Source organism: Manacus vitellinus, unplaced genomic scaffold (genome assembly GCF_001715985.3).
Source record: "Manacus vitellinus isolate BGI_N305 unplaced genomic scaffold, ASM171598v3 scaffold_28_pilon, whole genome shotgun sequence".
NCBI classification, from domain to species: domain Eukaryota; kingdom Metazoa; phylum Chordata; class Aves; order Passeriformes; family Pipridae; genus Manacus; species Manacus vitellinus.
This window is the reverse complement of record NW_021940122.1, coordinates 10071598-10097694: the sequence shown is the minus strand read 5'-3', so window position 1 is coordinate 10097694 and position 26097 is coordinate 10071598. Positions and strand designations below refer to the sequence as shown.

At 46.5% G+C, this 26097-nt stretch overlaps 3 protein-coding genes across 3 annotated transcripts in view; 1 reads left to right on the top strand and 2 right to left on the bottom strand.

Moving 5' to 3' along the window:
* The window catches only part of PEX5 (peroxisomal biogenesis factor 5), an 18589-nt gene extending 12652 nt beyond the window's left edge, over window positions 1-5937 (bottom strand). Inside the window, exons 1-3 of the mRNA XM_029960645.1 lie at window positions 5927-5937; window positions 5621-5767; window positions 4319-4445 (exon numbers count right to left, since the gene is read on the bottom strand). Of these exons, the coding sequence (XP_029816505.1) occupies window positions 4319-4445; window positions 5621-5767; window positions 5927-5937 (285 nt within the window). The remainder of the gene's footprint in view (window positions 1-4318; window positions 4446-5620; window positions 5768-5926) is intronic.
* A 1477-nt stretch (window positions 5938-7414) lies between these two features.
* LOC103760145 (solute carrier family 25 member 36) lies at window positions 7415-12158 on the top strand. The gene is made up of 6 exons (XM_018074578.2): window positions 7415-8176; window positions 8749-8826; window positions 9148-9248; window positions 9847-9913; window positions 10114-10397; window positions 10505-12158. Exons 1-6 carry the CDS (start codon window positions 7959-7961, stop codon window positions 10702-10704), a joined length of 948 nt encoding a protein of 315 aa, XP_017930067.1. The 5' UTR covers window positions 7415-7958; the 3' UTR covers window positions 10705-12158.
* Window positions 12027-24363, bottom strand: CLSTN3 (calsyntenin 3). The gene is made up of 17 exons (XM_029960649.1): window positions 24224-24363; window positions 23064-23259; window positions 22379-22587; window positions 21923-22072; window positions 21103-21288; window positions 20199-20468; window positions 19797-19909; window positions 19553-19715; window positions 18725-18781; window positions 17782-17939; window positions 17454-17602; window positions 16763-16989; window positions 15503-15673; window positions 14753-14898; window positions 14487-14622; window positions 12827-13044; window positions 12027-12742 (listed from the first exon to the last, which is right to left on the bottom strand). The coding sequence occupies exons 1-17, from the start codon at window positions 24297-24299 to the stop codon at window positions 12572-12574; spliced, it is 2796 nt and encodes a 931-aa protein (XP_029816509.1). The 5' UTR covers window positions 24300-24363; the 3' UTR covers window positions 12027-12571.
* Window positions 24364-26097: the final 1734 nt, after the last annotated feature.

Sequence of the window (26097 nt, the reverse complement as noted above, 5' to 3'; positions counted from 1 at the left end):
TCTCCTATGTGCAGCACACTGTCTTAGCACCACCTAAAGGGAATCCTGTTTGCACACTGAGACTGTTCTGCAGCACAAGGCCAAGCCCAGCAAGCAGGGATTACTGGAAGATTCATTTTGAAAGACCACATCAGACACCCATTCAGGCATGGATGTGGAAGTGCCCTACATCTGACAGGTAGCTGCATTAAGGTGGTGATGCTTGAAAAGCCATTTACATAACTACTCTTACACATGGAGAGCAAGTTGCACACGCGATGTAACACAGGCACGATACATTCCACTCTTCCAGATGTCTGCCCTATTGTCTGCCCTTCCTGTAAGGTGTAGTCATCCTAGGACTGTGAGTGCACTAACCCAACCCTTCCAGAATGAACCCCCAGAAGGACAAAGCAAGGCTCGCCCCCTATTACCAAATGGCAATCCTACATACACTCAGTGTGATCAAGGGTTAACAAGAGCACTTGAAGAGAGAAAGATGAAGGAGGCTTTGGGGCAGAATCCTGAATTACTTTCTAGAAGAACAGGTGAGCAATGCAGCTCCTAGGTAAAACCAATAGACCGCACAAAGACATGGAGAGCAGGAGTATAAGCATTGAGGCAAGGCATGGACAGAAAAAACAAAGTCATCACAGACTGAGCAGTGAAGAAGTCAAGATGAAGCAGTTCTAATTTATAAACATTTGTAACAAGGTCTTGGAGTATGCCTATGACACCAGCCTATGATACCAGTCCAGCCTGGCTTACTGGTTCAGGACAGGGACTTGGAAAGACTGCCCTGTAAAAAAAGTCCCCACAGCCTCCCTTCTGTGAGCAGCACGGCTGAGGAGCAAGAACAGCCCCATAGAGAATACACCCAGGGTCATCGCTGCTGCCTGCAGGGACAAGAAATACTAAAGAAAAATGTATCTTCTCTTCCCCTCTTTCTCTTGTCCTGGGAAGACAGCTTTTCCTGTTTCTTGATGGCCTTCAGGCTCACCACGAGTCTTGTAAAGCAGCGCTCATTGATGTACCAGTTCCAACAATGAGCAATCTTTTGGTCTAGTAAAAATGTTGTGGTATCATTTGCACCAGGCTGAAGACAGCCTGCAGTGTAGGAGCCCTTCAGAAAACATCTTCTATGACTCAGTCATAGTTTGCCATTGCTTAAGAGTGAGGCACGGATGCCCCTCCACCTGAAGGTACAGAAAGAAACCTTGCAGAGCAAGACTTTCTAGGTCTTAGACCCAGAGTAAAGGAGAAAAAAGGAAAAGTTGGATGGCCCCATATATCCCTTATAGTCTCAAAAGAATGTGATGATACTGAAAGGGCCAGAAGTGTCAATGGTGGCAAAGCATCCAGGACAACCACAGCTATAGCTCATGGTGCATAAGTGTCCTGCTGAAGCCACAACTATTTCTGTTCAGAGACAGAAAACAAAAGGTCTGGACAGTCATCAGGAAAAGAAGCAAAATCAATGGACCCTTGCATGTGAAGTGTAAATAATTTGGCAGTAAGAAGTGAAATATTAGGGAGCCTCAATAATTCTCAGAGACATGAGAGAAGCAAATTGTACAGCTCCTGAAAAGGCTATTCCAGGCTCTTCATCCTTCAGTCAGTCTGAGTACTCAATACTATGCTGAATTTCCTGGACCTGATGGAGACCAGTGACAAAAAATGCAGGTCTCTGCCTAGTTATTCCCCTTCCTAACTTTGTGAAATTCATTATTCCTTTCCAAGTACAGAACTTTGCACATGCTTTTATTAAACGGTGTTCTAGTCTTTCAGGCTATTCCTCCCATTGATCAAGATAATTTGAATAAGAATTTTCTCTACCAAATACATTGCAACCCCTCTCAGGTTAGTGTTGTCTGCAAATGTAATAGGTGCACTTTCTAGTCCACTGTATAAATAACTGAAAAAACTTAATAGCACACTGAAAAAAGATCTCTGTGGGACTGCTTCTTGATATTTTTCTCCAGATAGATAGCATAGCATCAAAATCTAATCTTAGAATTTTCTAATCAGCATCAGACTCTCCTAACACTAAATTCAGTAGATCGGTTTCCCATGTTTCCTAAGGTGTTATACTGTCAGATGAAATGGAATAAAAATCCCTACTGAAGTCAAAATATTTAACATATATTGTTACTTCCTTATCCAAAGGGCCGGTTAGTCTGCCATGAAAGATTGGTTTGACTTGATTTCTTTTTCTGGCAAATGTAAAATGTGAGTGGTCTACTTAATGTTTATTTGTTCCAGTATCACAGGGGGAGGCAGTAAAGTGATGCTGGCTGGACAATAATTAATCAGATATTATTATTATTATTGTTATTGTTGTTGTTATTTAGTAGCCAATATATTTGGCCTTTTCTATCTTCTGAATCTCTCCATTATCTAGATATCTCAAAGATAACTGCCAGTGAGCCTGATGTTGCTTGAGCCAGTTCTCTAACCATCACAAAATGAAGTTCATCAAGCCTAACTGGTCTGAAAACATTGACTTTGCGTAAGTGTTTAGAAATCTAGAATGACTTTTCCCCCATCTGCAGCTGGTGCTATTTAAGATATTCACCTAGCCACCATACAGTGAAGACAAGTAAAAAATACTTGCAACTTCTTGGTATCTTTGACCAGTTTCTGATTTCACTGACCAGAAAGCCAGTCTTTTTACTGATCTTCCCCTCATTGCTCATGTAGTGACAGGCACTATTGATGAGCTGATAGTTCTGCTCTTCTCCACCACAGATAAGGTACTCATTTCCTTTTGGATGTATCTTTGTATTTAATTGGAGTCAATTGCCATGTCTCCCTCAATTCTTTGTTCTCTAGACTAAACACTGCATTTTTTTGCAATCCTTCTGCTTAGATGGACAAAGTAGTTATTCCCCTCTGCAGGTTCACTTCGGCATGTTTGCCCGTGTTGTAGCAGCATGTGTCCAAACTGGACACTCATCCTGTGCCACTTGGTGCTGTGGGTGAAGTCACAGCAGTACAGAGTTGATCTGACAGCTTGTTTCATCTGACCTACAGGCTATCCTTCTAAACACATAAACTGATATGATGTGTGCCTTTTTGGCAACAGCATGATGTTGATGTACGTTCTGCTTTTTGTAAGGAAGATGATGAATTCTGACACGCTCTGAAGCTGTGCATTTGCAAAAACAACAGAGGATCTTTTGGCCCTGACTATTTCCCGTCTTTGACACACTGACCCTTCAGACTTCAAAATCATGGGTCTAATTTGGGTGGGTTTTTTGTCTGGAGAGCACTGGCCTGTTTTCATATGAACCCAAACATCCAAGGAAGCATCTATGGGTCCCGTGAGCGACAATGGGAGTCAGGAACGACTTGACTCTGCTCCTGGACCCGTCACTTCCCTGTAGTCAAAAAAAAAAAAATAAATTAGTTTGGCACTCTGCCTTGGCTCCCCTAATTGCAAAACAAATACGAGTTTGTTTGGTTGTGTGGGCTTGGGCGGTGGTGGTGTGCGTGGGATGTTTCTCTTTTTTTTTTTTATTCATGGAGACCTGAGGGGCGGGCAAAAGCGAGCTTTGCAGAGCTGTTCCGTGAACTACAACCCTGAACCTGCAAGAGTGGAACCCGTGCTCCCCCCCCAGCGCCGGCCGCCCTCCCGCGGCTCCTCCCGCGTCCGGGCCCGAGCCATGCGGGCTGCGGCGGTCGGCGGGGGCCCGGGCGGTGGCGGGCGGGCAGAGGAGCGGAGCCATAGGAGCAGAGAGCACGCTGCTGCATCTGTCGCCGGGAGGGTGATGGCCCCGGGGAACGCGCTTGCCGCCGGCCTTGGACTTTTGCTCCCGGGGAGAGCCGCGGGAGAGGGAGCCCGCAGCTGCCCTGCCCCCGCGATCCTCGCCCGCGAGCCGTCCTGGCCGAGGCGGATCTTTCGCGTGTGGGCTTCATTGCCCTGGAGCAGCCGCGCAGCGCCGGGGGGAATGTCTGGCTCTGCAGTTTGGGAAGAAGGGGAGCCTCCCTGTGGGACGTGGAGTTTCATCCAGCCTGAGCTTGCCGGGGATGGGGGACAAGGGAAGCGAGGAGCTGAACGGGGGGGATGACAGGCACCACGAGGCCTCTCCAGCGGAGCAAAGGGTGGAGCATCCATGTCTTTGGGAGAGTAGCCAGCTCTCTAGCATCGCATGGCTGGCATTCCTGTGTGTCTTTTCTGGCTTTAAATAGTGGGGCTGATTCTGGTGAGTTAGGTGGTTGGATCCCAGCAGTGCCTCCCTGAATTCGAAGTGTGCCCTTGAGCAAGTCCCTTCTCAAGTGGCGTTTCGCCCTTTCTCCTTTTAAAGTCTCAAAACAGTGAGCTTCAAGTTTTTGATACCCTAAAGCAGAAGATAATTGTGGTCCTCTGGACTTTGCTGAGTAACTGCAGAAGTCCCTCGCTTGGGCAGCCACCTAATGCCTTTCCAAATCCCACCAGCCCGCTGGAGTCCATGTGACAGTGAAACCTGTGATACAGCACGTGCAATAACACGCGATTACTTAATTGCTCTTAATTAGCAAATTTTCGGTTTTCTGCAGCTAATGCAGTTGTTATACTATGGCAATCTTTGTTTATATGTACTTGCCCTCTCTGTTCCCAGTGTTATTTTGTATATGTTATTCTCTTTCATTAAATTATCCTTTGAACTATATAGTTACTGCATCTTAGCCTTTCTCAATGTATTCTTATTTCTTAGCTTTCTTCTTAAGCCTTTCCTCATCCTCATTTTCCACCTTGATTACTGAAAAACTATGAGAGTTTGGGTAGTGACAAGAATGTCACTTGGGTAGTGACAAGAATGTCACTAGTGGAACTTTGTCAGTCTGTATCCTGTCCTCTTCCATATTGCTTCCATTAAGCAATAATCCTTGAATTACAATTAATTAAAACTCAAGGGATAATAAAGTAAGACATTAATGAGAAGTTCAGCTTATTGCTGCCATATATAGTTAATATTATTGTTTTGCTTAATGAAACAGGATCTCATTCATGAGGAACAGTTGTTCACTTTATCTTCTAGTGCAAGAACTGGGGACCATCAAACAAAACTTGTGAGAGGTTTGTTCAAAACTAATGAAAGAACATCGTTCTTAATACAGCGTGTGGCTAAACTGCGGAACTCCTGGCCACAGGATAGTAGGGCCTAAAGGCTTTTTATGTGTCCAGAAAGCATTTTAAAAAGATGAATGAAAAAGAATGTGTTGAAGGCTATTAAAAGCAAGGCAACATTTCTGGCTGGGGAAATCCCTGAACTGAAAATTGCAGGAAACTGGGAAACTATTCTGGAGATGAGTATTTCTCCTACTCTTCTCTAGGTGACCTTTATTTGCCCGTGTCCTAGGCAGAAGCCTGGTTTAATTATAGAGTTGTGTGACCTAGCATTGTTATTTTTAAATTAAGATCTTCAAGCCATCTCAGTTTTTGACTAGCCTAAGAGAGAGCTAAACTTAGAATTACAAGTAAACCTTGTCACCTCTGTGCATGCGCTTAGACACTTTTCAGATCACTGAAAAAATGTTGACGGTGGTTTTTGTATTTCTCAAATAATCTTCTTTTTCTGTCACCTGAGACTTTCCAGTTTTCCTTTTAAAATGTGAAAGCAATATCTAAGGCAAGTACTATTTTCTAAGGTAAAATTACCTGCCTTCTTCAATTAGCTCTTTTTGACGCTGCTTTTCTCTGAGAGTACACGTTGTACTGTTTGTCGACTGCTGCTCTTCATCATATTTTGCAGGAATTGCTTTTTTTTCTGCTTCTAGAGTAATGACACATAATTTTCCATTTCTCCTGAAACAGAAGAATTTTGCAGACCTATGCCTTTCATACACTGTGAGCAGCTGTATCATCGTGTAGTTCATGGTAAGACAACATAGTTGAGATTTGTTCTAGTTTTAGTACATCTCATTTCCTTGGCTTTGAGTGTTCTTTGCTCCTCTTTAGTCTCACCATTGAGCCATAGTGGCTCAGAGGTCCCCATTCACCTTGAACTCTCTTACTGCTGATTAAATTGCCACCATGCTAAGGAGTAACAATTTTTTAAACTCTTATCGCTTTTATAATTCTGCTCTATTGACTAACTATATGTATCAGTAGCTTGAGGAACTTGAACTCAAGAAGCTTTTATACATACTGGAAGCGTGGGTTCAAACTCGTATCCTGACCATTGCAGGTAGGGACTTTTTGAAGAAATGAGATATTAGAAGAACATTACATACAGTTGTGCCTTCTTATGGACTGTTAGAGAGAAGAATTTTTAGTATACCAAGCAATTGCTTTTCTAAATGTTGTCCTGTTGTAGTGTTTGCTCAGCTTTTAGATAAAAAGTTGAAACTGGTCTATTCAGACCTTTTAGACATCTTAATCTGTCACCAGTGTGCTCAGTCTTCTCCTGAACTGGAAACTACCCTTCTGATCAGGAAAACAACAGGCATGTAAATCTGGAGCCTGTATCAGACAAATCAGTGGAAACTATGGTAAATAACAGGACTGTTGGGCCCCTGAGTGAGTATGGTCTATATGGGAAGGATCAACATGACCTTTGTAAAAGGAGACCTTGCCTCATGCAACTCTTGAATTGCTGTGTAGGCTGTGTCTTGGAGTCTGTGCTTGATCAGCTTGTTCATCCAGAGAATCTAAACCAGAATGTTTACTGCTCTGCTTTGTGTTGTCTTCTGAGCTGGAGTTAAATTCTTGGGTCATGTTCCCAGACTCCCACCACTCATCATATCCCCTAAGGGAAATTGCTGCTGATTGGCTGCTCTGCAATTCATCACCGCTGCGTAGATCTGCCAAGGGCTTGACAAAGCAGCATGAGTGTTATGGAATAGCATACTAGTTGCTGACATCATTATCTGCATAATATTCTAGTTGTGAGATCTTCAACTCTTGGACATCATTGCAATAGGCATCCAGGTCTCTTTCTTTTGTTTCCCCTCTCTAACCTGTAGGCAATAATAAATGAAGCCCTAGGAGCAAAGCCTGGGAGAACAATATATATGTGTGTTGAGCTCTATAGACTTTTTCAAAATAATTCTTCAGAACTGTAGCCATTTGCTGTCCTGTATGGTCACATGTAATTCTGTTGATATACCTGACTCTTCCCTGATATCTTATAGTTCTTTGGTTAGCTTTTCTTTCTTTGGAGTACAGTAAGCTTTTTCTTTTTTAAGCCTCCATCTCTTGTGAAACAAAGCAGCTTTGGCTGTAGCACACGTGAACAATTATCCATTTGTCAAAGCCTCTTGCATGGCTGTTACATGCAAATTCATCTCAAAGTGGTCTTTCAGGTACTGAGCATCCCCTAGAAGAACAGAGTTCTTCTAGAACAGAGTCTAAGAATCTGAAGGGGCAGAAGCCGAGAACCAATGGTTCTAACTAGTCCCTGGGTGGTAGAAAAGGAAAAAAGGAATATGTGTCCTTCCAGCATTCCTGCAGTGTGACTAGACTGATTGATGATGATGGCTCACGAGTTCCAAAAATAACTTCTGTCTGCTGAAGATCAGGGTCCTTGGTCATTAAGCAAGTCAGGCTTGGGGTGAGCCTGACTATTGGTAGAAAAAACAGATCTTGCTTGCAGGGCCTTGCAAATTTGGGAATGTGAATGGGTTATGGGTTGAAGACATGGGTAGGCTGAGGGGTGGGGGAGTTTTGTGCTGCCCTTCTCTGAGCCTGTGCGGCTGTGGAGAGGTTGAGGCATGGTGCCTGCTGATCTCAGCAGAAAGCATTGCTGTGAGGTTGGGCAGCAGAAGTATTTTCTCTGGGGGACTGCTGAGTCCCTATGGACTTGGGACTGTTTGTGTCAAATACTGAGTAAGGTTTCAGAGTGAGGCTGCCAGATGATGTCCCAAGCTCAGCTGTTATTACGTTAATCAGTGTCAGAGCAGGAGGTCATGTGTGACGCAGGCTGGGATACCTAGCCTACCTCTTCTTCTAGAGGGGAGTAGTTGTGGACAAGCAGGGTCGGAATTATTGCCCTATTATGGCACAGAAGTCATTCTTAAGTGTGCTGTTATGCCCTAGATGTGGTGGCACAGCTGGAGCCATCCTGACCTGTCCCCTGGAAGTGGTGAAGACACGTTTACAGTCATCCCAGCTGGCACTGCGGCCTCTGTGCCTCTCAGAGGTACAGCTGCCAGGGATGAGTGTGAGGATGATTAATCCCACCCCACCATCTCCTGGAGTGCTCAAGTTGCTGAGGTGAGTAGGATAGAGCCATGTGCATGTTAGCACCAGGGAGGTGAGAGTTGGCCACCAGTTGAAGGGGTTGAGGGGGGGAGAGAGAGAAAGAAATGGAAATAGCGTTTGAGCTGAGGCTCTGGATACTGCAAGTGTGACAGAAGATTTCATGAGAGCACAGGTACATCTGCTTCTCACCATTGATCTGTGCTTTGAACAAATTTGAACAAAGCTATCCACAAGGCAGCTTTGGAGACTGTGAGGAATTTCTGAGCTAATGGTTTGATCAGACCCAGAAAGATGGTGTCAGCAAGAGTACGAAGAAATGACTGCTGAAAGGTGTCCCTGCCCATGGTAGGGGGGTTGGAACTAGATGACCTTTAAGGTCTCTTCCAACCCAAACCGTTGTATGATTCTATGACTGAAGGAGAGAGAAGTGGTTGGAGAGAAAATGAGAGCAGGGCAGAAAAAGGATAACATGGGAGGTGAGGAGAGGATGCTACAAAAAATTCTGAAGAACAAAAAAGGAGGAGAAATAGGAGAGCCCCTAGCTTAGTTATTCTGCTGATTTTTCTATTTATTTCCTTCTGTAGGGCCATCCTTGAGAAGGAAGGCCTGCGATCCCTATTCCGAGGTCTGGGTCCAAACCTTGCTGGGGTTGCTCCTTCCCGGTGAGTACTGCTCCATGACAATGGCTCAGGTTATACGGTTATAAGGGACCTCTGTGATAGCTATTGCTCCACATTCTGAAAGCAGTCTGAGTCTTGTGCTTATGTGCCGTAGGACCCCTTCACACAGACATTTTCTGGAGCTTCAGATCATAGTATTAACATAAGATGATTGCTGTGGGCCTGGATTAAATGTTATCTGATGTCACAAAACAAACCTGATAAACCTGTGCTGGGACTAAGAAAAGTTGGAGTCAGACCCACAGCAGTGTCTCTGCTCTTCATACAGGAGCTGTAACCTCTTCTGTATTTCTTTCCAACCAGGGCTATATATTTTGCTGCCTATTCTGGTATTAAGGAGAGGCTCAATGCTATCCTTGTACCTGAGTCCAAGAAGGTACATATGCTAGCAGCAGCCTTTGCAGGTGAGCCTTCTCTGTCTCAAATCAGAGCTGAGGGGTCCTTTGATCTCTAAGTGTCAACAGGTTTCATTCCTTCTCTATTGCTGCTCCCATCAGTCCTGCTCTCTCTCTGAAGTTTTCTCCCTCCACACCTGGAGAAGTGAGTTCAGGTAACCAAAGTGTTTTCTCGCTCTTCATTCTTCTTAGGCTCACCTCTTCAAACTCTTTACCTCTTCGGCTGCTATCAGAGCTTCATTCAGCTGTGAGAGGGAGAAGGCAGTGTGTGATTTAGACCACTCACAGATATATCTCTTGATATATCCCAGATCTCTAACAAAATCCTCCACTCTTGCAAAATTAGCCTGCTGCTTCCTGCCTCTTTGTAACACCAGGGCCTGTAGTAGGGTTTTGTTGGAGGCTAATTACCACCAGACAATGGCTGGAAGAGGGGAGAAAGAGAATCAAATAGCCTGCCCTAAATATCTCTTCTCAAGGTCATTCTCAAATTGCAAATGCCTGCAGCTTGCCAAGCAGAGTTCAGAGAGCTGATAGATCAGCACCTCTTCACAAACTGTCAACATGATCCTGGTGCTCATGCCTGTCATCCTCTTCTGTTCTCTAGGCATGAGCTCAGCCACACTCACCAACCCTATTTGGTTAGTGAAAACCAGGATGCAGCTGGAAGCCAGGTAAGGCAGGCCAGCAATGCAGAGCCACTCTGTATCACATCATGACTAGTTTGGGGGTGGGGTTGGGTAGGGAACGGTCTGTGACTTGCCATGAGAACGTGGTAAGTCATAGACTGGGGAAGAGCCTTATGGTTGTGTTCACAACAGGATTTTGGGTCAGCGGAGCAGTGTGACGTTCTAACCCTCTCTCCTCTTGACAGGGCAAAGGGGGAGATGGCCAGCAATGCTCTCCAATGTGCCATGCACGTGTACCGCACTGAAGGCCTTCGTGGATTTTACCGTGGTGTCACTGCCTCCTACGCTGGAGTGTCAGAGACCATCATACACTTCGTCATCTATGAAGCGCTGAAACAGGAGCTGAGAAACAGCCATCATTCCCATTCCCCACCACTCACACATTCACCAAACAACTATGATTTCTTTGGACTAATGGGCGCTGCTGCTGTCTCCAAAACGTGTGCTACATGCATTGCATATCCACACGGTGAGTGTTTAGTGGTCCCCTCTCCTTGATTCTGTTACCCTTGGTGGGAGATGCTGTGTCTGTAGGATCCATCTGCTAATATATTGCTTCCCTTCCTGTCTCTCCAGAGGTCATTCGGACACGGTTGCGAGAAGAAGGGTCACGATACCGTTCTTTTATACAGACTCTGCAGCTTGTGGTCCATGAAGAGGGACCCTCAGCTTTATACCGAGGGCTCCTGGCTCACTTGATCCGCCAGATCCCAAACACAGCCATCATGATGGCTACCTACGAAGTCATTGTACATTTGGCCTCTTCCACCTTGTAAGCATGCTGTAGCTCCTGGCTGGGGCTGCTGTAGAGGTACAGGGACCTCGTGGTCCTGAGACCCGGTCTTTCTCAGTGTTCTGAGAGGTAGTGGTTTTTGTTGCAGATCAGAACTGGGTCAGGCATTCTCAGGACATAAGACTATTTTGTGCCAAATTTTTTGCTCCAGTGTGCACAATGTAGCCTTTTTTCTTTCTGGAGACCTGAATTATTCCAGTGCTTCAAGATGTCAGGGCACTGGTTTGACAGTGCCTATTGTAATTTCCCTGCATGAAACAAGGGCAGGGAACTTACTGGGAAGGAGACAAAGCAGAAAGCATAAAAGTATCTTAGCCTTAGCACATTCACTTCTTTTGGACCTAGTAACAACCATATGTGGGTACAGTTGGGCATGAAGACAGGCTAGACCTGAGACATTTGAGAACTGCAGCAAGCAGAGATCTTGTGCTGCAACCTTTCATGTCCTCAGAGCGGCTCTTCCACTTTCACCTACTGTGCTGCCTTCTTGCTCCTCGGGAGGATTTCTCAACCTTGGCTGCCAACGAATTGCAGAATTTTCCTTTGGGTCCTTAATGTTTGGCTGCCATTGCCTCAAGATGTGTCAGCCAGCTGACAGCCTGCTTTTGTCTTGCAAGGTCTGAAAAAACAGACCAAGTATATCAAGGGAAGAAGCACAACCTGCTATGAAGCACTACCCTAAAAACTCATGCTACTGCTGGGCTCAGAGCCATGCTTTCCCAGTATCTGATGTGTTTCCATCCCCACCCTCCTCAGTAGAAAGAGGAGGGCACCTCTTTCCCTCGGAAGTGCTCTGTTATGCTCTGTTCCAGCTGTTATACAAGCTGGAACCTCTAATATGAAAAAATACTTTTTCGTGCTGGTAAGAAAAGCAGATCAGGTGAGAAGATGGATGAAGCTAAGGAGGTTTGGCCTGTTTCTGTTGATGATACACTAAGTGTATCATCAAGAGATGAAAGAGTCTTTCTTATTTATTCTTTTCCATAATCAAGAATTCAGTTTCCTGCACATGCTACATTTGCCTGTGACAGGCTTGCATGCCTTCTGTTCCTCTGTGGGTTCCTAACCCTGTTTCCTGGGGAAGGCTACATTGTGTTTACAAAGAGTATTTTGAATCTCAGAAAGGCAGAGGGTACAGTCAGGAGTGACGTGTTTTTCTTGTTTCATCACATATGCTAAAAAATGTAACCCTTCCCCAAGATAAGTAATTTCAGTAAATACGCGCTCTGGACAACCTCCAGTCTCACATTAGAGCCTACACTGTTTCTTTCTCTGCTTGTAGTGAAAAACTGAAAAAGCCCTGAATATTTTATTTGAAATCCATTTATTTTAAAATCCACTTTGTTTCCTCATCTTTCTTACCTTCATTCCTTTAGTTTAGGAGTATTGACAATTTTACAAAGCGACACAAGCTGCAGTGGTTTGTTGGTTGTTTTTTTTCTTTTTTTTTGCATGAAACGAGAATAAACCTCAAATGACAACATTGAAAAAATATACAATATATATATATAATATCTGGGTAGGGGTTGTGAGAGACCCCACTCTGAGCCCTATGGCTGGCTCTGCCTTTCAGATTTCTGTTCTTTCCAACATCTGGATCATAGTTTGAACCGTGCCACGATCATGTGTAAGTGCCCTAACACATGTTTCTAGAGAGCCAGATGGGGGGTCATTAATGTGGGGAATGTCCACAATGGGAATGGCAGAAGATGAAGGAACACGGGAGGCAGAAATGACAAATGAGGGAGGAGCACATGTGTACACAGTGGGGGAAGAAGTTGAAAGTAAGACACCTCCTCCTTCCAGCCATATGTTTGGGGGGGATCCACTGGACTGGTGTTTTAAAGCTCCTAGTAGCGGTGAGAGACGTTGCTTTTGCCGATGATGTGTCGATCATCCACGTCGTTGCTGTCCGGGGAGTCGGGTGTCTCCGAGTCAGTGCTGTCATCCTCGTCATCCATGCCTTCACCAGCTCTGCCCTCAATGCTTCCTGCTGCCCTCTCCTGACAGCTCTGGTAGGACTGGGGAGGTGAGACATGCAGTAAGTGAAAGGATCTGACAACCAAGCTGCCTGCCCAGCCCCAACCACTGTGGCTGCTCCTCACCTCCATGGGGTTGACGATGATGGTGAGGGCCGAGTCGTCCCAGAACATGTCGCTCTCTTTGCCTGTGGTGCTGGTGTGCCCTGATTCAGCAGCCCCAGGGACCTCTTGCCCCACTCCCCGCTGGTGCAGAGAGTGGATGCGAAGGATGCCAAGGATCACCATAAGTGCCAGGAAGCCCACACACACCACAATGATGACAGTGGCAGCACTGGGGACCACTTAGAAAGAAAGTGAGAAGGTATGGTTAGAGTCTGTCACAGAAACATGCATTTCCAACCTGACATGCAGGAGCTGAGATTCCTGGGCAAAGTTTGGGTTTTTGGCCTAGGCAGGGACATGTCCTGACTCTTCTGCTCCCCTGGGCACAGGCAGTTCCTGCCTTCAACTCCTGTGTTTTCTCCTGAGGGCTCATGGTTTTCCAGGATGCGTAGGTCCAGGCACCCTCTGATATTGGCCTGGCCTTTAGACTCTGCATGTCTTTATCTGCAGAATTCACCAGAATATGTTGCACAGCAGGTATTTGTATCCCCCTCTTGGGAGGGAGAAATGTATGCTGAGGAGAGCCTTTAAGGGCTTGAGGATGACTTTCAGAGGGTGTCATTTCTGTGCAAGCAGTAGAGAAAGCAAGAAGCCAAAAGATGCCTGCATTGCACACGGGGAAGATGACAAGGCTATGATGGATTTATGGCTAGTGCCATGGTAAAAGCCTGGCTTCTCCACAGGATAGAACTTTAAATTTATCTAAGACCCTTAACCCAACTCCCACCTGTTTGTTCTAGGTCTGTAGGCTGAGCCTTAACTCTCCAGACAGCCACTTTCTCTGCAAAATCTATCCAGGCCCTTCATGACTGTTATGGCTCTGTACAGCAATGACAAGTTTTCTGCTGCCATCAGGCAGAGCTAGGGAGAAGAGTGACAAAGGCTGGCACATACATAGGCTGTCTCTGAAGTGCCAGCTGCAGGACTGGACTAGCTTGGAATCAGCTGCTGCAGGAAGCTGCAGCAAAAGATAGCTTAAAGGTGCCTTGTTTGTACCTTACAACATGGGACCAAAATTTCTGTAAAAAGTCCTGAGCTTTCACAGCCTGGAAGGAACCAATTGGACTGTGTTCATGCTTGTGGCACAGAGCTACCAGCACAAACCAACATCTAGTGTAGCTTTCAGGCTTCTCCTCTGTTTTGGGGGCAAGAATCCTCCTCTTGTCTTTGTAGTGCCATTTCCTATATTTTTCTGCCTTGCTGACCACCACATCTTTTTTTTTAGAGCAGTGGCAGTCTTGACTCACTTGTTTCTCTCCTGCTGTTGAAGCTTCTTTCTGAAATTACACAAGCATGCACAGCACCTTTACAAGGTGTGCAAATGAAATCATCCAGCTCACGGTTGTTCTTTATAGACCCTCTGAGGTGTAGGTTTCAGGCTGCTTCTACATCAAGAAAACAACACACTGCAAGAGGAGGATTGTTGCACCGTGCTCTAAAATACAATTTGACACAGACTGCAGTCCATTGGCTAATGACAAGTGGGATAGGACAGTATAATGAGAACCCAATAATGGGTATAGGGAGCCTGAAAGGAATCCTCTGCTACAGGTTCTGCCGAGATATCAGAAAATCAGCATCTTGACCTAAAGGAATAAACCCAAAAGACAGTGTTACATACTTGGGTTGCTATGGGTGCTTGCCAAACTGTGCCCAGACAGCTCTGGGGGTAAATGATGGCCTCGGTGCACGAATTGCTGGGAACTCAGAATATGGTTAGGATGAGCAGCTCGGTTCATGTTGTGGAGGACATTCACCTGCAGAAAGACCAGAGTGAGAGGACTCAGCCCTGTGTCCATGGTACATTCTACGCTGTGTGCATTCCCATCCACCATGTCCTCTCCATGCCTGCGGAAGAACCTATATGTGCATGTATTGGTCTTGTACCTCAACAGTAAACTCATTGCTGGAGTAGCGCCCATTCATCTCAGTGCAGGACAGGTGAAACTTCCTTTCATAAAGAGCAGCACCGTGGTTGATGTGGTATGAGACCTGGCGTAGCATTTCCTCATAAACTGCAATGCTCTCCACACCTGAGACAAGAAGAGAGAATTAGTGTGGGGTTAGGAACCTCCTTCTTCAAAGTCATCTGGCATCATAACCCTGTAGCAACTAGAAGCTATAGAGGAATCCAAGGCAATGCTGGGTTCATTAATTTTTGGAGGGGCTCCAAGACGGAGCTTGCTACTAAGGACATGATGAAATCCCTGCTTGCATTGATAAAACAAGTGGAAGGGAAGGAAGGACCAAGAGCAACAGCCCTGTTAAGTTCTGGAGAGCACAATAGTGTTGTACCAGTCCACAAGTTGTGGGATGTGGTCCCTCAGTCATGTGATGCAAAATGTTGCTGACACCTGAGAACACCAAACCCCAAGGAGTAAGTCCAGAGGAGTGATACAAGCCTGGGTGAGCACTCAGACACTATGCTCCAGTACCATGTGGTGGAGGAGAAGCCACCTCCCCAAGGAAATGGCATGGGACTTCCAAAAGCCAGGAGTTCATTAAATGGTTACATCTCAGAGTGTCACAAAGTACTCCAACACATCTCTAACATCAGGTTAAGTGCTCCTCACAGTGATGTCTGACAGGCAATGAGAGAGACATAACTAGACAGCTGTGATCAAGCAGAGGACGTACCTGTGATGGTCAGGTAGGCAGAGGTGTTAACAAGCTCCAGGCCCCGCTGCTGCAGCAGTGCCCCATCCAGGAGCAGATACTCCCTCTCTGGGTCCAAGTCATCTCCTACCAATGAGATCTCGCAGCCATCCAGGTTGTGCACAATCTCATCTGACATTCGTGTGTCTGTCACTGAGATGCAAATAGAAAGAAGACACGGCCAGAAAGCCAGACAGCCATCAGTGAAGGCAGGAGTTACTCAAGAGTGGTACCCACTTACTTAAAAGTGCTCGCATCATATGTAAATACTTCTCTTTCTCTGGCTAGCACTGACCTTGAGTAAAATCACTGTCAGTCTAATTACTTGTTGCAGGAGTCCCTCTGGTTCTAATGACACTATTTATGCACATAATAAAGTCACTTTATTTTGGAACAACATACTAGTATCAGACTGGTTCATGATAACACATCTTGGCTGTAAGTACTCTGTTGACAATGACAATGTGCAAATTAAGAACAATGCTCACACATTCCCAGGCCCTGCACGCTTTTCCCTGTCTCATGACTGCTGGTTACCATAGTTGAGATCTTATCTTCTTTAAAATGGCAATCACATTCAATAATTATCTGCCTTCAGCAGGGCTGAGACCAATGTGTTCTAAGACGAGAAACTCATTGCATGAGGAAAGGCAAAGCTTCTAAACAGAAAATTAGGAGCCAAAAATCTCATTACCAGAAGAGATACGGAATAAGTGGAAGAACACATAGAGCATAGAGTGCAGAGAAATAATCTGAGGATGATGGAGAGAAATTGAAGAACAAGATATTATAGGGTGTGATGAAACTGAGGAATTCACAGATATAAATGATGCAGGAAGAGAAGGGAGGGGGCAAGAAATAAGGGAAGAAAGCAGGAGAGAAGGAAGTAGGAGAACCCTGAGTAAGTGCAGGAGTAGAGAGGGTAACAGGCAGGACATTTATCTAGTGCGGGATTCAATAAAGAGAAATGTAGGTAAAATGTAAAAGGGATTAGGAATGAACAGCCTGGGAAAGAATTAGGAGAGAGTGAGGATAGAAGGAACTGAGTGGATAGAAAAAGTACAGGGAGGAGCAGAAAGGGATAAGAGCCGATTAGCCTACATATTGACAGACAATGTGCCTTGCTTCTATATTTGTAAACTCTCTCTTTCAGGTGTAATTATAGGGGCTCTACTTCCTCTGCAGGACCGCAACTCTCATAGGTCTTTACAGTTTGTCTTTTATATCTTGCCCTATACTCACCGGTACCGTGCCAGTTCTCATCCTTCTTGACCTCCACCTGGTGAGAAATGGAGCAGGTGATCTGGAGGTTGGGGAAGAGGGGGATCCCATCAGGAGACTCAAAGTCTGATGCAGGATGAGCAAAGTGGGCACTGCCACTCAGCAGGATCTGTGGGGCATCAGGCTGTAGCACCACAACATAGCCTTCCACATCAGGAATGGAGACACAGGACTCTTCACTGAAACACCTGAAAGAGAGCAGTAGAAAGCATCAGTTGGCTCAAGCTTCCACCAACAACATTAAAGACAATGCCTCCTGCCAATTACTTCCAGTGAAAGGAATATCCTTTTTCCAGTAGTCTTCCTAAAGCTTCCCTATAGCCTGCTGTGCAAGACAGAGTCATGTGGTAGGAGCGACACCACTGGGTTTCAGGTGGCTTGGTCACATCAACACACCACAGAGAAAATTAAAACCAGTCCACAAGTCTGGTGAACATTGTGAGTGAAAGCAGAAGTTATGCATAGACCCTAGGAACCAGTATTATCCAGTATCCATTTGGATATTGGATACTTTAATGTTTATTTGCAGGAAGATTTTTACCCATCTTGAGACTATCAGAATTAAAATACAAGGTGAGTGCGTGTAACTTCAGTCCAAAAAGTGGTAACCCTCTTGCTGAACTTAGCTGGAGGTGATGCTTTGTCCACTCACTTGACAGCAGTGGTGAGCCTGAGAGGCCGGACCCCAGGGGTAGCGAAGCGCAGAGAATTCATGTAAGCCACGTGCTGGATTGCATGGTTGAAGGTTTCGACATCATCACCCTCCAAGGTGAGCAGGGACTGAGAGGGGTTCACGTGAACCTACAAGTGGAAGAGAAAATAGTCATGGTTCCTTGGCAAATGCCCAGAGTCCAGGCTAAGTGAGACACAAAGGAGAAAGGCGGGGACTTGTCAGAGGTGGGGGAGCAGGCAAAGTCCTAGGAAGCAAGGCTGGGGAGGAGAGTGGAGGAAACTCATGCAAGCTGGGCAGATGGGCATACCTTCATCCCTTTGCCCAGACTGTCGAAGTCACTGTAATCAAGCCCCTCACGGCAGGCATACAGGCATTCAATAACCTCCCGGCTCTCCAAGCTACCAGGGCGCACAGTGAAGCCAGCCAAGTAACCATGGAAGTAGTGGTGTATCGACAGAGGATCTCCTGAGGGAAACATGGGAGGTGGAGGGTGTGAGAGACATGGCGAGGAAGAGAGCAAAACCACAAAAGCAACAGTGTGAGGGACTTACACTGTAAGGGAGGTAGAGAGAGAGAGGGGGGTGCATGGGGCACAGAAAAGCCCAGACAACAAAAGCAAAATATGAGGGACATACAGATGTTAAGGGAAACAGGGAGAGACGGAGGGTTGCACAAGACAAGGAAAAGCAAAGACAAAGACAAAAAAAAAAAAAGACAGGGGATGCTGAAGAAAAGAGATGATGAGTTTTTGAATTCCAGATGGGGGAAAGTGAGAAAAACAGACCAACAGAAAGACTAGGGCAGTGAACAGTGGGTAGCATAGAGAAGTTTCTGCCACACTGCTGAATGCCAGATGGAAACAATTTCTTGTCCCCTTCTCACTCTGCTTCCTGTGAGGGCTTGTAAAACAAACTATACATTCCACAGATAGTTAGGGATGAGGTGACATCTCCTGATGTCTCTAATGGCTATTGTGTTCTTCATAGAGCAGCTTTAATGATCAGGCATGAGGACTCTTTCTCCACATGAAAAGCATACTCTGTCTCTCAAAGCAGGCTGCAATCCTTCCATCAGCCTTTTCATGCTCCACAGGTATCAAGGACCAATCTGCCAAATAAGGAGGTTCCTCCCAAGGCAGTGGGAGGTGGCAGGACAGGATTGGGGAAGCTGTATGAGGAAGGCACCATGCAAGATGTGACAGTCATGCACAGTGAAGAGGAGAAGAGGACCATCTTCTTTCTTTTCCCTACCTTGTACAGTATCAGTGGAGTTCTCACTTCCTTTGATTTTCTCTTTGTTTTTCTCCTCTGCAAAAGGAGAACATCCAGACAAGCAATAAGGCATTGGAAGATGGTAGTTACAGGGTCAAGAAAGTACCAACACAAGTGCCTGTACTGGCCATTCCACAGGAACAGCTCTGTGCCAAGCAGTGTACCCTTCAACCCTAGAGGCAGCACATCACAGATGAAAGAAGGCAGAGTCTCTCTCGTGAAGGGGATAGTGAGATTGTAGGATGAGTAACTGATTTAGGGGAGCAAGTAGTGTTTGGTTTTTTTAATCCTTTCCCAGTGTTATCTATTTTCGGAATTATCCATGTTCACAACAAGCCATATTCTCAACACCCCTTTGAAACTCAGATAGCTCCATTAAGAGGTCCCAAGTTGACCAATATTTGTTGTCTGCAAAAGGCCAATCGAGAGCACAGAGCTGTGGGAAGATCCCTGACCTAGGAAAAGCAGCACTACAGTAAAGATTTGATCTTGCTAGAAATTTCTGTCAGAGTGAAGGCAAGCAGCAGCCTGAATGAGGTACAGAGTTTCAACTCTCCTCTGCTTGAAAGTTGGTTATCCATCGCATATTCTATGGCTGTTGTCCATGAAGCTGCCAGTGACACCTTTCCCTGAGTTGTTATAACCTTGATCCACAAGGAAGGAAGGAGCCACATTGGCTTTGGTGCCAAGGAGGCAAATTGGCTGCAATGTGGTTTGCATCATTTAGTACTGGGTGGTGTTTCTTTCACATCTTCTCCCCTTTTTTCCCCATATGGGAGAAGCGTGGTTTGGGGAGTGGGTACTCACCAGTCCAGCAGGCTCCGATCATGAGCGAGGGTTCCTGCCGTGGCGGGTGAATGAGGCCGTTGTCATGGATGAGGGCAGGGTCATAAGAGACGCCATCCACATAGAGCGTGACAGTGGGAAACTCCAGGTTGAGGGCATAATGGTGCCACTCATCATCGCAGACCTACGGCCAACAGCAGAGGAAGGGATCAGCAAAGGGCAGAGGAGTAGTAGGGACATGGGGAAGAGGCAAATGATTCCTCACCTGCTCAAGTTTCCAGAGGAATTTCACAGGCCTTGCACTTTCTAGTAATGGCCAGTAGAGGAAAGCAATCCGGCAGCCATGCACAGACAGGGAGTAGTGCGAGTAGCCCTCCTCTGCCAGGGACAAGCACAGGGAGTTACACATCACACCTCTGAGCAGTATCACTAGCCAGAACTCAGCAGCCCACTCTATCCTGCACAACTGGCACTCAGCACCATATGCTCACAGTAGGTTTGAGCGCTCCCAGAAAAAACCTGACACCTAAAGAAGCTGTGTTCCTAAGGAGGGACCCCTGCTCAGGTCCTGCTCCCACACAAGAGATTTGCCCCTGCAGGGACAATCCATTCTAACAAATCAAAGGCAGAGGGCAGAAGTGTCATCACCCCAGGAGAAGTGTCTCACCGCTCTGCACTGTACTGCAGATCACTGTCTCCTCTTCCCGCCTGCCTTTGCCAGGTACCACGGCATGCTTCATCCATACGGACAAGGTGAAGTGGTCACTCAGGCCCTCATGGGCATTCGGCCCATTCACCACAGGCACCTGGGCAGCCTGGCTGCCATTGAACCAGTAGATGAGGCTGCTGTCCTGGCTGTAGTGCACCGAGAGCCGCGCGGTCCAGTTTGCTGTGGGGCTGGGCACTGGCAGCAGGTCAATCTCTCCTGAGGCAGCACCTACCGAGAAGGAAAGGAGTCAAGAGTATTGGCACAGGAGAATAAGGAGACTGAGAACGGGGGAACAGAGGAAAAGGATGCTAGAAGGCTCATCGTAATGTCCCAGTGCACAGGGAGAGGAGGAGTTGTCTATAGGCCTTCTCCTGGAGAAGGATTTTGACTTTTCCATCTATGCTGAAGGAGGTCCCACAGACTCTGTATACTAGGGCAATGCACAGAAACCTCTGGCTTCCCAGCAAGGAAAGCACGGGCAGCCCCTTATAAAATAAGAAAGTTTGGATGCCCTATCCCTGGAAGTGTTCAAGGCCAGGTTGGACAGGACTCTGAGCAACCTGGTCTAGTGGAAATTGTTGCTGTCCATGGCAGAGGAGTTGGAACTAGAGGACCTTTAAGGTCCCTTCCAGCCCACACCTTTCCACAACTCTATGAAATACGGGCAGTAATGCCCATTGCCCCTCAATGCAGCATGCAAGCTACGTGTCCTCCCAGCTCCACTGACCCCAAGAGATGTGAGGAATGCATCCCCCACCATCTCTGTTGTGTGAGGCACAGAGCTACCAGTGTAAACCCCTGCAGAGGAAGGGGCAGGGTGCTGTGCCGCAGCTGCTCTCAGATCGGGAAAGAACCAATTTACCACAGAGTTTGCGCAGTGACTTCTCAGAGTAATTATCCCGGTCACAGCCCTTGGCCACATGGTTTGTCTGCAGCTCCACCGTGGCCTGGATGTTCCACAGGGGCTCATCACATGTCTCCAAGTGAATGGTGGGGAAGAGTGCGAGGCTGCCTGCACCTGGGGTGTACTCAATCCTCTTGTTCCAGCCTAATGAAGAGGAGTAAAAGAGAGGGGTTAGGTACTGCCAAGGACCCAAGGCCAGAACACCTGGCACGCACACAAGTGGCATCTATAAAGTAGTCCAGACTTTTGGCCCTTTTCACATTGGAAAGACAGTTTTATGCAGCTGGCATCAATGCAAGGAAAGGTTTCCTAGAAGTACAGAATCCAAGTTCTCTGCTTCTACAGCTTGTACTGGTGTGGCATCACTCCTTGGTTGGTCAACCTCTCCTATCAGGCAGAGCAGGTGTTTAGCTGTTCAATTTTCCCTTAATTCTATAGACTAAGGTGAGCCTGCAGGCACACAACACCCCTAGAAAAGCCAAATACCCTCAAGATGAGCAGCCCCATTGAAGACAGCCTATGAACCTTATTAAATACATAGCAGCTCACAGTGATCCAAGGAATGATTTTCCAATGTTAGAATTTGCCTTTCAATGGCTTTGCAACAGACTTAGATGTCCGCTGTATCCCCTGATGGGGATGGGTTGATGCTAAAACTAAACCATATCAAAGGCATACAAATTTATAGGTGTACGTACAAACATTTGCCATGAGTTGGACTGAGTAGTAGTTAAGCAAAAGCAAAGGGAAGACATATCTGTGTTTGGAGGTTTCATACCCTGCCAGCTGGGCTTGCAGGTGGGTTTCACCTGGATTTCCACTTCGGCATCATCTGAAGCCCGTTTCTTTCCACAGTCATAGGCTGTCACTGTGAATTTGTAGACATGATCTCCACTGTACTGCAGCTTCTCTGTGTTCTCGATGTTCCCTGGTTAGCAAAATAAAGAGATCAAGGGAGAGGAAAGACAGTCTCCTCTAAGACGTTCCTTCTAAAAATCACTCTTTTTTTATCAATGACAAAAACAACCAAAAATGGGGTTGATTCCCCCTGCCCAATGCCACTCCGTAACAAGCTACAGCATCTCACAAAACAGCTGCTGCATCTCTACACCAGGATATATCAGCAGTGCTAGAAAATTCACATAGCAGAGCTCTGCCTGTAAATGGGACTGGCAGAGAAGGAGCAAAGCAGGAAAGAGGGAGTGATGTGCACATGGTGGGTGTGGATTCTTACCGTCATTGTCAATCAGAAAGGGAATATTGGGGGTCAGGATCTCATAGTAGCAGATCTGGCTGTACTGTGGGGAGCAGTCTCCATCAATGGCCTCCACACGCAAGATGCGGTCATACAGCTTTCCCTCAGTCACTGCCACGCGATACAACTTTTCCACAAAGACAGGAGCAAACTCATTCACATCGTTTACTCGAACGTGCACTGTGGCCCTGACACAGAGAGACACCAGTGAGAACTGATGGACTGCTAGGAGCCATACACCACCTAAGTTTCAAATCAGTCCCCTAAAGTGCACCAGTCTGATTTCCATCTGTCAAAAACAAGGACAAGGAAAGAGACCTTGGTTTCAATGCAGCAATGCTGGCACACAGGAGCTTGGACAATGGTTTCCAACCCCACAGAAAGAGCAAAGGAATAATAATGCAATCTGGACCTCCTGCCTATATGCAGCAACATAAAACATCACCCTTAGACACCACTGTTAGAAAGCCCTCATTTCTAGTATATTCAGTCATGTAACAGTCAATGAATATTTTTCTTTGGGTCTTCTTAACATGTTGAGTAATAGTATCACGGATAGAGAAAAATACTTCTGGCTAAAGAAAGTGTTTCCACAGCAACTTTCCTTTGTGTTTCTGTGACAGATCACATTTTGTAACACGCAGCAATGTCTGCATGAACTTACTTGTGTGATTTCTTGGTATTTGCTCCATCAGGTCCCTCTCCACAGTCATAAGCCTGGATGGTGAATGTGTGCTCCTTGTGTGCTTCACAATCCACTGGTTCCTTGGCCCGGATGAGCCCCTCACCCGTAGCTTTGTCCAGGATCACAGCTTCAAAAGGTACCCCTGACCCATGAATCCTGAAGCCACAGATTTCACCTGGTACACACAAAAGCAGAGAAGAAGGGGAGAAAGAAAAGAACTGAGGAGAGCACATCATACCCCTTGGTTTCCTTTTCCATATTTTCTTCCTTTCTAACTTGCACTCTCCATTCTTCCTCATTATCACCCTTCATTTTGAACAATTTTTAGTTCACTAGGTGTTCCTCCTGCTATCCCCTACAGCCATTAATGGTGCAGATTGCCATCTACTGGAGACTACTCCCACGGCAAGGAGTGCTGACCAGCATCACAAAGGATTAGAGGTTACAAGGCTCAAACTACATGTGTTAGTGCTACACAGCCACAGTCCTGAAGGGAGCACCTTATCTCTCCTTTGCAGCCCTCAGTGAGGTAAAACAGGCCATATACTGCAAATAGACAGCCAGAGCATGTAGATCCATGATGTCTCATCCACCCACACATGCAGGAGGCGCAGAGTACCGCAGGGAACTGCAGATAGGGTCACTAAATCCTAAAATTCAGCTCAGAGGGACCACTTTTCCTCTCCCAAAGCTGCGAGAGGATGCATGAGGAAGCTCCAGGCATGGCCTAAGCAAGCATTAGGAATATAACCCTTGTAAAACCTCATCTGTTGTAAAAGGCATTTGTGCTTACTGCGAGAGGATGTAGCACTGCCAACCAAGTGTGCCCTACCAGCTTTCTCCAGGGCTCACAGACACAGCACTGTGCATGTGATCTTTGGAAATAGCAGAACTGCGTCAAAAAGTAGCTGACTCCACCCTCAATTTCTCTCCCTGAGGAAACAGCTCACAGCATCCTAAATCAAGCTGTGCCCAAATTGCCTCCAGACTTCACTAGGGACCTCCTTTGGAACAAGGTCTGGAGGTGATCGTTTCCTGGAGAGAGCTAGGATCCAGCATAGGGGTGAATGTCACCCTGTCTCTGCCTCTTCATAAGTCTGTCCCTACCTCCCACCCTTTCAGAGCTCTTATCCACCTACCTGCATAGCGCAGTGGAGCATCTTTGTCCAGAGCGAATAGCGGTGGGTTGAGCAGGACTGTGTTGTCATTCTCCATGACGATGCCCTGATACTCGGCTTCAATCCAGGGTTTGTGCTTGTTTGCTGAAGTGGATTTGGGGCAAGGGATGAAGGACAGGAATATATTAGCCACCAATAGCAGATTCAGTGGAAAACAAGCAGAATATTATTCAGTGGCAAGTAACAACCACCCCTCCCCACCTTCTTCTACGGAAATAAAGAAGTCTAAAATAGGCTGGGAGGAAGAAGTTATCTTTATTTAGTTCTGCTCTTGGGAGACTCATTAGAAACAACGTGTTCCTTCTGGTCTCCTCATTACTATCTTATCATAAATATGTAGAGAAGCATATGGGTGCCCAGGAAAGCTGGAGCAGTTAAAAAAGAAAGTGAACTCCAGAGGCAAAAGTAGCCTGACCCTGGAGACATATTCCAAATGCTAAATCCTTTAGCTCAATGAAGCCATAATTAAAGGACCTAGGCTACATCTTCCCTTGGGGTGTCCCCAGGGAACAAGTCTTGCATGCAGCCATTAGTACTTGTGTGTGCATCCTCTAGACTAAGGCCCAGGACCTACACACATATACCCAGGTACACTTCCAGGCAGACATCCTATGCACATAATAACCTCCTCTGAGAGTGCCTTGCTCCATCCTTCCCCACTCCATGGTGAGCACCATATTCCCTTGGCCCCTCCTTGCTAATCCTGTTGGCTGGAGCCCAGCCAGGCTTGGCATGGAGGCAGCAGCCAGCAGGAGGCTCTGAAAAATGTCACAGGCCCAGAAATAGCAAATTAATCTTTATCACACAGGCTCCGGGGCAGGGAAAGGGAGAAATAAAGGGGTGGGGGGGAGGGAAGGGAGGGGAGAGAGAAAAAAAATCATTACAAATTAAAAACCCCTCCCCCATGCCCACTCCCTGCCAAATGGGCCTCAGAGATTATATTACATGGCCTAGTTACAACCCCTATTCCCAGATAATCCCCCACTCTCCCACCCCCTGGAGACCAAGATTTATTACAACCCAGCAATACTTTGAGCATAGCATGGCTTAGAGCTGGTGGAGAGTAGGATACAGAGCCATTCCCCTCAAGGGCACTACTTCTAATATGTGAATCCATTCTCTGCAGCACAGTGTCCTCTGAAATGCAGTATTGGCTTGGCCTGATGTGTTGACTCAAGAGGGGTAGTATCCTGAACAACCAAGCACTTCTGCACTCCGAGGCCAGGGAATGCTGCCAGAGGTGGGTGGTGGGCTAGCAGGCAGGGTGACAGGTCAGAGTGGGGATGCCCCAGCAGGGCAGAGTGGGCAGACCCAGCCTGGTGTAGCAGTGAAGAGTGTGGGTTGGCACTTCTCCATCACCGTATTGATTGAGATTATAAAGCATTGCGTAGGAAACCCAGAGAAACATCCATCCTGCTCAGTATGCAGGTGGAATCCTCCCTGTATGCAAGTGCCCACGTCTCCCCCTACCCCTCCATTGTCCCCTCCAGCTTCCATTCTCTACGGCTCTAGTCCATGCGCCACACCACCGAGGTGGAAATCCATAGCTATAAATGCCAAATGTGCCCTGTTGCTGGGGTAACAAGCTGATGGTAGAGAGATAAATCCTTTGCTGCATCCACCTGCAACTTGGGAATCACCAATCTGATTTCTCAGGAAATGAGTTGCTGGAGAATAGAAAAACATTTTGGGAATATTTTTAGGATACAGACTCCTACCAGCTTCAAGAAAGCTCCTGTAAATCTAAAAAAATTTGCCAAAGGTGGGTAGATGTTTCCAAGTGCAAATTCACAAAGGAGAGAGAGAATCCAGAGCATGAGGGGCCTTTCCTTGCC

What these genes read in the sequence shown, in the direction of transcription:
- LOC103760145 (XM_018074578.2), top strand. Translation starts at nt 7,959, where the DNA reads ATGGCACAGAAGTCATTCTTAAGTGTGCTGTTATGCCCTAGATGTGGT. An exon ending in GCTAGCAGCAGCCTTTGCAG is followed by an intron (nt 9,249 to 9,846) that starts GTGAGCCTTCTC and finishes TCTGTTCTCTAG; the next exon opens with GCATGAGCTCAGCCACACTC. An exon ending in ATGCATTGCATATCCACACG is followed by an intron (nt 10,398 to 10,504) that starts GTGAGTGTTTAG and finishes CTGTCTCTCCAG; the next exon opens with AGGTCATTCGGACACGGTTG.
- CLSTN3 (XM_029960649.1), bottom strand. Translation starts at nt 24,299, where the DNA reads ATGGAGAATGACAACACAGTCCTGCTCAACCCACCGCTATTCGCTCTG. An exon ending in CTGCAGTACAGTGCAGAGCG is followed by an intron (nt 19,910 to 20,198) that starts GTGAGACACTTC and finishes TGTCCCTGGCAG; the next exon opens with AGGAGGGCTACTCGCACTAC. An exon ending in TCATCGTCAACCCCATGGAG is followed by an intron (nt 12,743 to 12,826) that starts GTGAGGAGCAGC and finishes TCACCTCCCCAG; the next exon opens with TCCTACCAGAGCTGTCAGGA.